Source organism: Pongo pygmaeus, chromosome 3 (genome assembly GCF_028885625.2).
Source record: "Pongo pygmaeus isolate AG05252 chromosome 3, NHGRI_mPonPyg2-v2.0_pri, whole genome shotgun sequence".
NCBI lineage: Eukaryota > Metazoa > Chordata > Mammalia > Primates > Hominidae > Pongo > Pongo pygmaeus.
The window spans coordinates 115,248,022-115,264,218 of NC_072376.2; the positions used below are offsets into that span (position 1 = coordinate 115,248,022).

The window sequence follows — 16,197 nt, forward strand, 5'->3', positions numbered from 1 at the left end:
AGTCTATTGTGTCTCTGGCATTTTTCCACACTGCAGAGGGAGGGAGAGAGACAGAGAAAGAGAGAGAGAGAGAGAAAGAGAGAGAAAGAGAATCTACGACTCTGTCAAGTACTTATACATCAAATCTCTTTTGAGTATTTCCTATGAGCCAGGCATGCAGTTCTTTCTATGTGCTGGAGGTTCAGCAGACAGCTATGGTGACCCTCTTGGAAGAGTAGACGGCAATTTAGTGCTGAAACCAGATACTGAACAAGTAATCATAAGTATGATGAATATTTTGAAGGAAAAGTGCAAGGCTCTTTGGGAATGTAAAACATATTGCAGAAGGCCAGTAAGGCTTCCCTGAGAGATAGACTTTCAGAAAATAATTTTCTCAACTTTTCACCATTAGGTTTCACTTTTTCGTGGTATATCCATTCATATTTCATTTCTTGTTTTTCTTCCGTCATTTAAAAAAAAAACCTTAACCCTTTCCTTTGCCAGACTCTCTGTGTTCTGGTCATCTTTCTAGTTTGCTTTGGTACTACAGCCAACAAACTATCTTCCACTCCATTTTTTTCTTAATCTCCCTCTACTGCCCTTTTCCCTTAGCTTCCTTAGGACTCCCTTTATCCTAATAAAAAGCCCCTTTGATCCCTTGCCGTCCATCAGATTTCTTTACCATCCTCTCACTCCTAAACCCCTGACATTCATTTCCTGATCATTTCACTCCACTGAAATGTTTTTCAAAAATTACCCATGAACTTCTACTTACTAAATAAAGCAGTTCTTTCTGTCCCTACTTATTCCCTCTCAGGTGTGCAATAAATGACCCTATTTACCACCTATTATTTCTGAAGCTCTCTCCACTCCTGGCTGTTTGTTCACAATTCTTCCACATTCCAGTTTTCCCCAACCTTCCTGATTCTTCCTTCTCCAGCTACCCTCTCCATCCCCAGATGGACACTCTACCTCTCTCTCAGGCTTCTCCTTGTTCTATACCCTGTCCCATGGCTTCCCCTCCCATGGATGTTCTGATTACTCCTAGCCACACCTGCACACTTGACTTCATGTTCACCGCCACACATTCCTGATAACCAGCTCCACATTTCCACCTGTGTTGTCTTGCCAACATCGCAAATCCAATCTTTGAGAGCAGAATTCCTTTTTTACTAATTCCAGACTTATCTGACTATGCTCCCTTTCTTGCTGAATGGTACCCAGATTGGAGTCATCTTCAATTTCTCCCTCTCTTACCTCCCGCATTCAGTCACTCTGAGTAGTAGCAACTCTACATTCAGATATTTTTTTCCATCACCTAATTTCCAATCCCACACCACTGGACTCCACTACCTATGACCTCCATGACCTTGGGGACTTAATGACTCTAAAATAAATATATCGCCTACACTCCACGGAACTTCCAAAAATTAAGTAAATAAATTATAAAAAGCACTTGTATAATTTTTTTTAATTTGGTTTTTTTAATTAAAAAAAATTGTTAAAAGACAGAATGTTGCCCAGGCTGGAGTGCAGTGGCATGATCATAGCTCACTGCAGCCTCGACCTTCTGGGATCAAAATAAGCCTCCTGCCTCAGCCTCCCAAGTAGCTAGGACTACAGGCACACGCCACTATGCCCAGAGAATTTTTAAAATTTTTTGGAGACAGGGTCTGGCTACATCAACCAGGCTGGTCTCAAACTCCTGGCCTCAAATGCTCCCCCTGCCTCAGCTCCCAAGTCACTGGGATTACAGGTGTAAGCCACCACATCCAGCTTTAATTTAATATATTAATATATAATAATATTAATTAATATAATAATTATAATTAACATTGATGCCTGGCATCTCAGTAACTTGGAGTTCTTAGTTATTATAAATGGTTTCCTTGTCTAGAACCTCTCACCTCCCTAATCTTTGCTAGTAATCTTCCATAAACATGGACCAGATAAAGTTCCTCCTCTCCCCCAAAATGTCCACTAGCTTCCCACCATCTACTGAATAAGCTCAACTTTAAATATGATTTAAAGTCCCTCTATGATCTGCTTCCGGTCTTTACTACCTTCCATTCTCCCACAGTAATCCAGGAGTCCCTTGCTCGTGGGCACCAGGCACTGCTTGCCGCTCATTATACATACCACCTACTTTCACATCTTTTTACCTTTATTTACATTGTTTTCATGACCTAAAGTACTACTAGACAACGCTTTGCCTCAAAATTCTCCACCTGTAAGGTTTGCCTTGAATGTAACATTTTACTTGAAAGCCTTTTTAGATTATTTCAGTTAAAATTAATGGTTCTGCCACATAGTTCCCAGCATTTTGAAGCTACATTTTTTACAGCACTTTTTTTTAACTGCCCAAGGTCTGATAATTTTTCCCATGTTTCCCTTTGACAGCAGACTGTAAGCTCCACAAAGATAACAGTGTCCCCCACAGCATCGGGAATGAGGTTTTGCTCTTGGTAATAGGTATTCAGTAGATGCTGGGTGAATTTAAAAATATTAAAAAGTATGACGAAATTATAGGTGATATTAAATGTTTAAAAATATTTTTGCTACAATGGCTTTGAAGAACATTGAAGAAGAAAGCCAGTCAATTGGCCTTGATTGATCAAGCTTGACAGATTTCCCTTCATTCCTTGAGATTCTTGAGAAATTTGGCAAGCTGAGCCATGCAGTAAAACTACAAACAAGTCTCTACCTAAAAATATCTCCCTTTGACGATGCATTATAATTTCCTTCCACTTATAAATCCTTCATTCTTGAGGTCTGGTTATTTGTTGCAAATCTCACAGATGACATCTTTCTAAGCCATGACCTTAAACCCTTAGTTGGACCAGGAAATACCATAAGGTGATCCAAGAGAATGGCCATAAAAAGAAAGCATGTGCAGCAGGAAACCAATCATTACAGCCAATTTGTAGATGAATCAATTTATGGTACTTTCCCTTTTTATGATGCCTAATACTTTGATGGAAAGTAAAAGCAGTAGTGATTATGCAGCTTTTAATACTGTTCATCTTTGAAAAAATTTACAAACATCAGTTATTGCCCATAGCTTGTTTTAAGATAAATAAGTCCCTAAAGAGAAAGGCATATCTCCATTTCAGAGGTGAAAAAGAAATGGCACAAAGAAACTAATTTTTTAAAGCTTAAGAATATAGTGTTAAAATTAATGATCAAAATGTGTAAGTATCTGAAGACCCACCTTGTTGAAAAAAACCAACAAGGATGATGATGATGATGGCTAGTTTTAATTAAAAGGTTACGGTGGGCCAGGCGTGGTGGCTCACACCTGTAATCTCAGCACTTTGGGAGGCCAAGGTGGGTGGAGCAGGAGGTCAGGAGATCGAGACCATCCTGGCCAACAGGGTGAAACCCCATCTCTATGAAAAATACAAAAATTAGCTGGGCGTGGAGGCTTATGCCCGTAATCCCAGCTACTTGGGAGGCTGAGGCCGGAGAATTGCTTGAACCCGGGAGGCAGAGCTTGCAGTGAGCCGAGACCACGCCACTGCACTCCAGCCTGGTGACAGACGAGACTCCGTCTCAAAAACAAAAAAAAAATCTACTGTGAATCACCATCTTCCAGTAATTCACCACAACGATGACACACAAAGGGAAAGAGGAGAGGCACCTGATATTCTCTAGGCCTTTTAGAAAATATGGAGTTGTTCCTTTAGCCATATACATGTGAATCTACAAGAAAGGTGATGTAGACATCAGGGAAATGCATCTGGTTCAAAAAGGAATGCCCCACAAACGTTAATGTGGGAAAACCAGAGGAATCTACTGTGCTACCCAGCATGCTGTTGGCACTGTTGTAAACAAACAAGTGCAAGATTGTTGCCAAGAGAATTAATGTGTTGAGCATATTAAGCACTCTAAGAGCCAAGATAGCTCCCCAAAACTCAAGAAGGAAACAAAGGAAAAGAAAAAGAAGGAAGCCAAAGAGAAAGGAGCCTGAGTTCAATGGAAGCACAGCTGGCTCCACCCAGAGAAGTGCACTGTGAGAACCAATGGAACAGAGCCTGAGCTTCTAGAACCTGTTCCCTATGAATGCATGGCATAACAGGTGTTTAAAAAATAAAAGAGCTCTGGACTGTAAAAATATTTCTTTTCATTAAGCAGAAATGTGGTGTCCCCTCCCCCAAAGAAATATTTTAACTTTAAAAAAAAAAAGTTACTATGTGTCAGACCGAGTCATGTGCCTTCCATCCATTATCTCACTTAGTCCACAAAACAACTCTTAAAAGTTAGCTCCTATTTTTAACCTAATTTTATAGATGGGAAAAGGAGGATTAAGTAACTCGCCCAAGATTACATAGACAGGAAGTGGCCCAGCCAGGATTTCAAAGCCTGCGTACTTAACCACTATGCTATAAAATGAAAATCCTCAGAAACTATAAATCCATCAAACATGAAAAACATAATACCAATATTGTGAATAAAAAGATTATAAAATAAGTGTTCTGTAAATATTATTTAAAATTTGTATCATCACATTTTGTGAATAGAAAAATTCTTCATGACACGTGACTTAGTATATATCAGGTAAACTATAAATTTGAACCCATGTTTTTCATGAATTCTCAATGAAGTTTCTTCTATAAATGGAATAGTGCCATAAACTGGGCATGTTTAGGTGCTAATATCACATACTATTTTAAAAAATAGATGCCTTTTCAAATTGCTTCTGGATATACCCAGATATTTAAAACATCTATTCACAGACACAAAAGTGTAAAGACAACCAGATTATTAAATCACATGTTAAACAGTTTTTCAAAAGTTAAAACTTTTGAAGGCATTACTGAAAAAAATGCTGCTTTTTCTCACAAAAAGGTCAATTTATATTAACATATGTCTGTATAATATGCCAATTAGACAAATAGTGGTGCAAAGAGAACCACTATAGAGCAAGGGCCATACAGTGGGGTTGGAGACCAGCTCTCTCATCTCTCTTTGACCCTTAAATCACATACCAGGATATTCATATGTGATATACACCAAATTCTACTTTAACATATACGATTACAGAATTTTAGAAGTGGCATATCAATAATCATCTAATCTAGAGATTCTAAACTTTTTGGGATCCACGGATGGACTCCAAGGAGCATGTGACAACCTAGCATTGTAAGCACTGCATTGGTGTATGTGTGGAGAGCTGCACAGAGAAGTTAATCCTCCAAAAAGTCCACAGCCCATGAATCCTTTCATCTGCTGTTGCACTACAATAGGATACTCTATATTCAAACGATACTGTTGAAGACAGCCCTAAAAAGGGGCATAAAATATACTATACCAGTATTCAAACTTATCCACTTTAAAGATACATTCTTTTTTTTTTTTTGAGACGGAGTCTCGCTCTGTCGCCCAGGCTGGAGTGCAGTGGCGCGATCTCGGCTCACTGCAAGCTCTGCCTTCCGGGTTCACGCCATTCTCCTGCCTTAGCCTCTCGAGTAGCTGGGACTACAGGCGCCCACCACCGCGCCCAGCTAATTTTTTTTGTATTTTTAGTAGAGACGGGGTTTCACCGTGGTCTCAATCTGCTGACCTGGTGATCCGCCCGCCTCAGCCTCCCAAAGTGCTAGGCGTGAGCCACCGCGCCTGGCCCTAAAGATACATTCTTAAAGTCTACTGCATTAAAAATCATTACTTACTGCCAATACGAGCTCTCTGATGTTTTTCACATAGAGTGTCACATAGTCCTTGATGTAGATTGGCCGGTCAGTGAAACTGATATGATACCAATTCATCATCAGCGCCTCCTCATTTTCATTATTGCCACTCCATATGATGACAGAAGGATGAGATTTCAGTCTCTTGATCTGAAAATTAAGAAAACATAAAATGATTTTCAAAGAGTTAACATAAAAAACTCAGAGCTATAATTACTCATAAAATTAGAGCCCTTGCATTTCTGCACATAAATTCTTATGTGCCAAAAACCTAATTTGAAAATGGCTAGTCATGTTAGCTGCAGGAATACATTTTAAGAAATCTCTGAGATTCTTTTTAACTAGATTTTATAAACACTGATACATAGGGTTTCTCTTCTCTGCTATATAAAAACTGAAGATAATATAATCTTTTTTAGAAAGAGAAAGAAAAGGGGAATGAATAAACTCTTCACTCTGTGGATTGCCACAAAGAAAACTTTCAGGAAATACAAAAGGCAGGAGACATTATATTTTGGGGATTGGTTCTTAAGAGCAAATTGGACAAATTGGAGTTCTGTGGGAAGAAACAAATGAGGCAAAGCAAACACTACCACTGAAAGAAGGACGGAGGTTCCTATGCAGTCGTCACTGAGATCAGAAAACCAGAAGGGGAACTAGAGAAGGTTTTACAAAGCAAGTGAGTACTAGAGGTATGCTGGCAGTTAAAGACAAATATGGAATACTCTAAAGGAAAACAGATTAGGGCAATCAGGGTGATGTCTCCTGAAATAACTATCAATGTCATGTCCTGAGAAATCAACTAACATTAAGTTACTGAATATATCTAAATATAAAAGGGAAGATTAGAGAATCTACCTGAAAACCGTGCCACATGAGGCCTGCATAAACTGAGCTCATCTGAGCTGGCCCTACATAAAGGCAAAAGGATCCACTTGTGTTATTTTTGCACTGGACAGACTCAGACATGTCCCTTCTTCTAACACACTAGGACATGTGCCCCAGTAGAGAGCAATTAAATTCCTCTGAGAATGGCAGAGTGAGTCAATGGTCAAGAAAAATTCTTTTGGAACATGTTTTGGCAATGTTACCTCATTGATATTTATAGGTTCACTTTCGCTGTGATGCATGATTACACTGATGGCCCCCAACTGATGCTCTCAGTGTGTTCTCCATTCAAGAAGCTCAGAAACTCACATAGATGAAATAGAGATGCACTGAAGGTATATTAAAGAGATATATTTCATTTTTTAAAAAATTAAGTCTTGTGTTTTTCTCAGCCAGCCATATAAACACTGTTTCCTTTCTTTGTCTTTGTACATGCCCAAGAAAGGGACAGCTGCTACCAACTGTGACTGACATATTTATGCCACTGATGAAAATACAAATATAAATCCTGAAGTGGCAAAAAGCTTCAGTGGCACCGTGTTACATACAACCGTCAAGCTGACTTAGAGTTTTATGGTAAGCTTTACTTTAAAATTTTAACAAACTCTGCATGAAATGGCTCTCCTGATCTTTAATAATGCATCAAAGAACTGAAGATGCATAGATGTTATATTTTAATTATTTATATGAAAGAAAACTAAAAATAAAACCGAAATGCTTGCAACCTGTGTAACTATAATTAATATGTTTAAAGTTATTCATTCATCCATTCATCTATCCACTTTGTGAATAATCCACAGAGTGGGGACGCAGAGGGGAATAAGTCCTAGGCCTCAGGGAGATGACAATCTTGCAGAGGTGACAAATCCTTGAACAAGTAATTCAAAGTGTGATGTGTGTCTCAAAAGGCAAAAGGTTTTTCCCATGCTTAAGGTAAGAGGGGCCAAAGGAGAACAAAGGAGGTGGCCCACAAGGGCAGTGGATGGAGAAGATGTTCCAGGACATAGACAGCAAGACGGAGATGGTGCCTGAACAGGTGCAGACACCAGCAGGCTGGAGTCCTGCATAAGAGGATCTTATACCTTATCCAGAGGTCAAGAAGCCACCTCAGGGGAGGTGCTGGCAAGGGAAGGAGTTCAATTGTACTTTTTAAACCTTTTATTTTAAAATGAAACACAGTTACAGAAAACAAATTATGACACGGTTAATTATTGTAAAGCAATCACCCTTGTAGCCACCACCCAGTGCAGCCACGCCGGAAGCCATCCATGTGCCTCTTCCTAATCACAGCCCCTTCCTCCTTCCAAAAGTAACCACTGTCTAGAGTATTATAGTGTTATAGAAATGGCTTCCTTGCATTTCTGTATGGTTTTTCACAAAATATACATCTGCAGACACACTTGATGGATTCAATTCATTGATATCCTTATCCTTATTGAATCTCAAATTATCCCCCTTTTGGTTGCTCGGAGTCTCTCAAAATCCTTTTGACATAACTTCGCTAGCTTCCTTGTTATCTGCATGTTGAGATATTCCAGGATCGGGGTTCTGAGCAGGAATGTGGTATGACTTAAAAAGTCTCAGTGGAAGATGACTTTGGCAACTCTGTTGAGTATGCACATATTGAAAGAGACCAATGCTAGGGAGTCCAATCAGAAAACAAATGCAATGATTGAGGAGAGGGAAAAATAGGATTTGAATTAGAGTAGTAAGTACAGGGGTGAGAAAGTAAATACAAATACAAGTAACATTGGTATCAAAAAATTGTCTCAAAACCAGATGGATGTGGGAGGTGAGAAAGAAGAAAGTATCAATGACTTTCACATTTCCTGCTAAAAAGAAAAATCTTGAAAGAGTGCATTGGGTAAAAGATAATAGATGTACTTCGAAGACATGCTGAGTTAGTGTGACAGCTGCTATTATTTGTTATTTCTTTTGAACTGCATGCCTTACATGTATTATCCTATTTAATCTTCGAAACAGTTTCATGAGGAGTGACATCATCCTAGAGTTATAGATACAGAAATTGAGGCTCAAGAGGTAAAGTGACCTCCCTAAGGTTGCAGACTTACCATTCAAGAAGAAATATCAAAATATTTGTTCTTTGTATATCAACATTGCAAAAAATCTGGCAGACAGTTGGACATGAGAAATTGAAATCAGAGTCAATAATTATCCACATTGTAGCTTTACCTGAGGTTACCGAGAAAATGGATTTGTTTCCTTCTTTAACATGTTGCAGAGCACTATAAAAACTCAATATGTCTCCACAGTCTTGCAAACTCTTTACAAGGTAGGGGTGATCTCCTGGTGCAGTGTTCATTTCTAATGGATGCTAATGAATCAGCCCAATGTTTTAGTAGTATTTTACTAGCATATGATACACTCACAAGTTGGTTCCTAAACTGTATTTTGGGAGTACATCATGATTTAGAATTTTCTTGTATTGACAAGCATCCCACTCTGATTCTACATGGAAACCCATGCCATGCACTTAAAATTTAGGGGAGAGGAAATATAATGCAATCTGTGTTTCAAAGCATGATCATCCCCTAAACAGACCTTGATGGAAAAATAAGTATATTCAGCACACAGCTCATAAACCTCAGATCTGTGGCTAAAATTATCAGTTGATAATATTATATTAACACCATTGCCATTTGTAAAAAGAAGATATCCAGGATCATTTAATATATTTCCTGTGCCAGACCTGGAGTCAGCCATTTCTCTAAGAAGCTTTTCTCTTAACAGGAAAGATTACTTCAATATAAGAATACTCAACACTATAACGTTGGGCATTATTTCTAGATCTTTTCAGCAGACAGAGAAAGCATATAATCACTTCCTTGCATTTATATATCTGTGAATATAAATATAAATGTCAATATGTGGAATCTAAAATAAATCAAGGAATCAATAATCAATTTGAACTTTTCTCCTGAGCAATTCAAACAGTGGTGTTGCTGTTTGCTGAGATGAAGAAAACTTCAGAAGAAGCCAAGATTGGGGAGAGGATGCAATATAAGTTTAGTTTGTACATGTTACATTTCAGATGCCTGTTAAACCTCCAAGCAGAGGCACCAGGTAGGCAGTTGGATATAAGAAAGAGGAATTCAGCAGAGAAATCAGGACTGGGGATAAATCTGGGAGTCATCAGCCAATAGATGATGGTAAAGCCATGACACTGGGTAGAATCACCTAGGATGTCAATTACCTGGCTATGTAATTTTTCATGGGATTTAGTAGAGAATAAAAACCAAAATGAAGCAAGATTTAACAAAAGGCAATACTAAAACATATTATGTGTTTTATTTCTTCTTGGAAGGGTGATAACATACCTGGTAGGCAACTTCTGCTCTCACTGAATCCAGGAAGCCCTGATCAGTTGGATAAAGGGCACAGGCAAACATAAAATCCTGCCATACCTAGCAAATCAAATAAAAGGGAATGCAACACTTCCATAAGTTTTATTACACAGAAGAAAGTCTTTATTCTGAGCTCTGGGCATTATCTTTCACACAAATGAAAAATCCAGTTAGCCTGATGAGTGTGATCATTGGGGCACCATTATGCATAATGGCACCCAAGAAAGGTATCAAAGACATTAGGACTTCCCAGAACTGCACAAAAGTGTACAGAAACCTGAGAAGAGAAAATCCTAGGCAGGTATAGAAGAAAGGGAAGATAGAAGAATTTGAAAAAGAAAAAATGTGTGGAGGGGACACAGAATGAGGCTTCCCTCCAGCCCCTTGTCACTCCTAATTCATTCCAATTTACACCAGGCATTTGGTATTAAGAGATGCACCAGACTGTTAAGAATCATACTTCTTTTATAAAGGAATTAGCTTTTCATAGACAAAAGGATTACTACATGCACATTTTAGTAATGAAACCATGTAAGTCCCTTCCTAAGGAGGCTGTGTGATGCAATGGTTAAGAACACAGCCCCTGCTGGGAGCAGTGGCTCACGCCTATAATCCCAGCACTTTGGGAGGCTGGGGGGTGGGGGCATATCACCTGAGGTCAGGAGTTCGAGACCAGCCTGGCCAAAATGGTGAAACCTGGTCTCTACTAGAAATACAAAAATTAGGCCAGGTGCGGTGGCTCACACCTGTAATCCCAGAACTTTAGGAGGCCGAGGTGGGTGGATCACGAGGTCAGGAGATCGAGACCATCCTGGCTAACATGGTGAAACCCCGTCTCTACTAAAAGTACAAAAAATTAGCCGGGCAAGGTGGCGAGCGCCTGTGGTCCCAGCTGCTCGGGAGGCTGAGGCAGGAGAATGGCGTGAACCCGGGAGGCGGAGCCTGCAGTGAGCCGAGACTGCGCCACTGCAGTCCAGCCTGGGCGACAGAGCAAGACTCCATCTCAAAAAAAAAAAAAAGAAATATAAAAATTAGCCGGGCGTGGTGACACACATCTGTAATCCCAGCTACTTGGTAGGCTGAGGCAGGAGAATCGCTTGAACCCAGGAGGTGAAGCCTGTAGTGAACCAAGATCGCACCACTGCATTCCAGCCTAGGCAACAGAGCCAGACTCCATATCAAAAAAAAAAAGATCATAGTCCCAAAGCAGCCTGTCTGAGTCGGAATTTGATTCCACCATAAATGAGCTGTTAGAGTTTGGGTAAAATATTTAACCTCTTCATGTGTCAGTGTCCTTATCTGTAAATGGGGATAGAGAATAGTAACTACATCATTGAATGGGCATGAAGATAAAATACGTAGAGCACTTAGAACAATGCCTGGCACTCAGAGAATATTATAGAATATTGTCATCGTCACAATGACCATCAGCATTATCATTATTAGAATAATTCCTAGTCTTCGGTGGCACTCTTTATATTTTAGAACAATAATAATAGAACTAACAGAATATATTTTCTTTGCTTTATCCTCACAATTGCAAAACATATTAAAAGTACTTAATAACAATATTAGGGCCAGGTACAGTGGCTCACATCTGTAATCTCACCACTTTGGGAGGCCGAGGCAGATGGATCACCTGAGGTCAGGAGTTCAAGGCCAGCCTGGACAACACGGTGAAACTCCATCTCTACTAAAAATACAAAAATTAGCTGGATGCTAATTTACTAAAAATACAAAATTTAGCACGTGCCTGTAATCCCAGCTGCTCCGGAGGTTGAGGCAGGAGAATCGCTTGAACCCGGGGTGGAGGAGGGTGCAGTAAGCTGAGATTGCACCATTGTACTCCAGCCTGGGCAACATTTTTAATTTTTAACAAATTAAAAATAAAAAATTAGAAAAAATTTAGAAAAACAATATGAAACACACCTTTACTTAATTTTATTATTTTTCTTCTCTTTAGGTTTTGTCAGATCTCCTTTAAGTGTTTTAAATATTTTGTTTTCTTTTATATGCATACCTAAATACACAAAGAAAATTATTTTAAAAGTAGGTATATGTATACTGGGATATAAATAATTTACAGGATATCTATCATTTAAAAATAAATAATTATGGTAGTTGCTATCACCTATGGCTCTGGGTTTACAAGATGCCATTTATTCCTATAGCCCCAAATGGAATATCATTTCTAGCTCTGAGACTGGGGCAATTGCATCATTCAGAACATTGGCAGTCAAACCGAGGATATAGTAACTTATCAATATATAAAATGCTATCAACTTCTCACCATTATTCCTAGTTCATCACAGAGTTCATAGAATTCATCCCGCTCATAAATTCCTCCTCCCCAAACCCGAAGAGTATTCATATTAGCATCCACAACAGACTGTAAAAGGAGCCGTAACCTGTAGAAGACATTTTATAAACAAATCATAATTTGGAAAAAAAAAAACAGATTGTGACAGATAAACACATTTCTAATCTCTGCTAGAAAAACATACTCTAAAATCATGATGGCTTGGTTATAATGTAAATTAAAGAAAGTAAGATAAAATTATATACACATTAACTATAACCACATAAAACAAATAAACAGAAAAAGTATGGGTGATATCTTTACCTATTAAATTTTCAGTAACATTATTATACTTTTTAAAATTAAATTTATGTTTTATATTTATTCCTATAAAAAAAAAATAGAGTTGTAAGCCTTGGAAAGTATGCACTAATTTTATACAAACCCTCCAAACTATAAAACAAAATCAAGACTTGAGTATTAGTGCCTAGCACCCCTATCTCCTTTTATACAATTCCTCCAGCCCAGTATTTCTTTCTCTAGGAAATTTCCTTTCTACTTTTTTCAATTCCTATTCACATTACCCTCAGGAAAATCTAGAAACTTACAGGCAGCTTGAGAGCATGTACCTTCCCTCCATCCCCAGAACACTGCTCAAGCCAAATAACAGGCTGGGCAGACTCAGAGCACTGTGGGCTCAGCACAGGCACCACGGCAGGCTTACCAATTGGCCCAGCTGGGCTGAAGGACCACAGCCAACCCAGCCCCAGCTGGGAGGGGAGAGGAGCATTTGAAAAGGAAAAGATAGAGCCAATTATCCCATGGCTGTGTCTGGAGAATAATTTCATTTTCTTATGAAATCTAAAATAATATACACATTTTAAATTAAAAGGAAATTACTACAACTTTTGGAAAAAGGGTTTAGTTACTGATGACATTTACATTCTAAACATTAAATAATATACTACAATGCACATTTGTACATCTGTAAATATGCTAAAATGTTATTTAATTTAGATAATAAATAAGTTTAAATGTGTTTATTTTCATTTCATAAAGTTTATTTTCAGCATCACAAAGATGTAAGTTTACAGATCCAATTAGGAATTATTATTTTCTTCCAAAGTTCTATTCCTTCAGTCTCGGAAAAACATTTTTATTTTTTTTTCCTAGATCTAGAACTTTTAAGATTATATTTTGTTTTTAAATAAATTGTATTGTGTATATTTAAGGTATATGACATAATGTTATCAGATATATATATATATAGATAGTTAAAAGGTTACTATAGTGAAACAAACTAACGTACTTACCATCCTGCAACAGGGGTCCCAACCCCCAGGCCACGGACTGGACCATGGATCAGGTGGCACAGCAGGAGGTAAGCAGCAGGTGAGCAAGCATTACTACCTGAGCTCCTGTCAGATCAGCGGCAGCATTAGATTCTCATAGGAGCAGGAACCCTACTGTGAACTGTGCATGCGAAGGATACAGGTTGCATGCTCCTTATGAGAATCTAATTCCTGATGATCTGAGGTAGAACAGTTTCATTCCAAAACTATCCCCCCAACCCCCACCCCCAATCTGTAGAAAAACTGTCTTCCATGAAACTGGTTATTGGTGCCAAAAAGGTTTGGGACTGCTGTCCTACATAGTTATCCACTCTTTTTTGCTTTTGTGGCAAAAGTAGCCAAAATCTACTCATTTAGCACGAATCCTATAAATAGCACAATTTTTTTTAACCTATATTCCTAGTGCACATCAGATCTCTGGACTTGTTCTCTTGCATATCTGCTACATTGTATCCTCTGACCAACAGCTCCCAGTTTCCTCCCCAACCTCCCACAACCGAACCTCCACAACACACAAGATTTTCTTTAGTTCTTTTGTTAAGATAAAAGTAAAAGAATATGCAAATACCTTAGCATAGAAAGGTAAATATGGGGCTGGGCCCGGTGGCTTACGCATGTAATCCCAACAATTTGGGAGGCTGAGGCGGGTGGATCATTTGAGGTCAGGAGTTCAAGACCAGCCTGGCCCACATAGTGAAACCCCGTCTCTACTAAAAATACAAAAATTAGCTGGGCGGTAGTGGCCTGCGCCTGTAATCCCAGCTACTTGGGAGGCTGAGGCAGGAGAATCGCTTGAGCCTGGGAGGCAGAGGTTGCAGTGAGCTGAGATCACGCGACTGCACTCCAGCCTGGGCGACAGAGCAAGACTCCATCTCAAAAAAAAAAGAAAGGTAAATATGTGTTCTTATCTTTCAAAACCATGCTCAGAACATTTAAGGTATCATTTGAAAAGCTGAAAATAGTTGAATTTAATTTTCTTTTGGGGACTATTCAAAATATAAATTAGTCATTTTCTTATTTCTCCAGAATAAACATGTAACAGTTTTCTAAAAATCGAATGGCTTCAACAGTCTCAAATAGTTTAGCTGTAAGACCACCTGTAACCCAGGAGAATGGAATATATGATTTTTAAAATCCTGTCCATTCTAAAGTTTCCATCATCTAGAATTCTATACTACCTCTTAGTTCCTTGCCCAGAGACTAAAGAAAGTAAAAATGAGTAAACCTCAAGTTTTGCGGGACTGCTAATAAAAAGAGGAACAAGAAAAGAAAGACAAGAACTTACAACTCAGAGGTTACTCGGTCCTGGAATGAATCTGCTGGGATCCAGTTTGAGCCTTTTAGAAATATGGGAAATCCATTAATTTTGAAATAGAAACTCAAACCAGGAGACCCTTTTATGGGCTCTTCTATAAGTTCCACTGTCCTAAAATAAACCTGCAATGAACAGAATTAAATGATGAATATCAAATTTAAACATAAGCAAAATAGTTTTTTTAAAAAAGCAGCAGACCTTTTTGAAAAACTACATTCAGTAGTTTAATGCTAATTTTCCTATTTACTATGAAGCACATAATGTGGAAATGCACATTTCAGGAATATACACATATAAATTATTGCTAGCATCTGTTATTTCTCTTTTAAAAGAGAAATATAGAAACCACTAAAGAGCTACTGTAGTCTTCCACATGAAATAGGCATTTGTGATAACATCAAAAAAGACAATCTGAAGATAACATTTCTAAATTAAAACAAAAACATGCTATTTCAAAAAAAATAGAAAAAAATGCTGTCTTTGAAAAACACATTCTCATTTCAGTGTTGTTAAAAGGTAGCCAAACATGCATCTTAGAATCAAATGTTATAACTTAACAACTTTGCAATCTTAATAACACATTACCATAAAATCACTTTGTTTAATGGGTAATTTAATCCCAATTACACATTAAACTCAATGTTTGAGCACGCTGTGGTTTCTTGACTGGAGATGTACATGGTGTTCTAATGGAAGTAGATGGGGCAGGATCACGCACTCTGTGCTATTGGTGCTCTGGAGAGGAAGCAGAGGCTCCATCCTGGTGACAGCCTAGCCAGGTTTTCCCCTAGTTAAGCATGGGCAGCAAGACCCCAGATAGGGAAGCTTTGACGTTTTTATCAAAATCTTTATTCTTGCCAGCCATACATTGGATCAAGTTTATATGATAAGATTTTATACCAATAAAGCCTAGTCTTAAGCCAAAAGCACACATTTCTCTAACTTAAAAAATCAGTGAATGAATTAGTCGAATTATTTCATGTAATAAAAGTGTCCACCATTCTCCTGCTTCCTGACTCCTGACTTTATTTATATGAAATGACAAAAGATCTCAGAATTAACTTTACAAGAAGATACAGAATATGTCCTGGATAAGGAGGATCTTGACACGCGATGATCACTCCTGCTTCAGGGTTGCAAAATGTCAAGAATGCACAGTGATTTTCAGAGGTGACCTTTAAAACATCATGATGGTGGGTTCCAATATCTAGAACAGTGCATGGTTCTTTTAAGTGTGGCCTGGGGACTCCAGGAGGTCCCTTGGAGACTGTCAGTGTGTCCTTGACTTTACTTAGAGTAAAACTAAAACATT

General features: G+C 38.4%; 1 protein-coding gene across 1 annotated transcript in view; it reads right to left on the reverse strand.

Annotated features, from left to right (window-relative positions):
- The window catches only part of MANBA (mannosidase beta), a 123,944-nt gene that overhangs the window by 26,026 nt on the left and 81,721 nt on the right, over positions 1 to 16,197 (reverse strand). Inside the window, exons 8-11 of the mRNA XM_054485534.2 lie at positions 14,856 to 15,007; positions 12,210 to 12,327; positions 9,893 to 9,979; positions 5,649 to 5,816 (exon numbers count right to left, since the gene is read on the reverse strand). Of these exons, the coding sequence (XP_054341509.1) occupies positions 5,649 to 5,816; positions 9,893 to 9,979; positions 12,210 to 12,327; positions 14,856 to 15,007 (525 nt within the window). The remainder of the gene's footprint in view (positions 1 to 5,648; positions 5,817 to 9,892; positions 9,980 to 12,209; positions 12,328 to 14,855; positions 15,008 to 16,197) is intronic.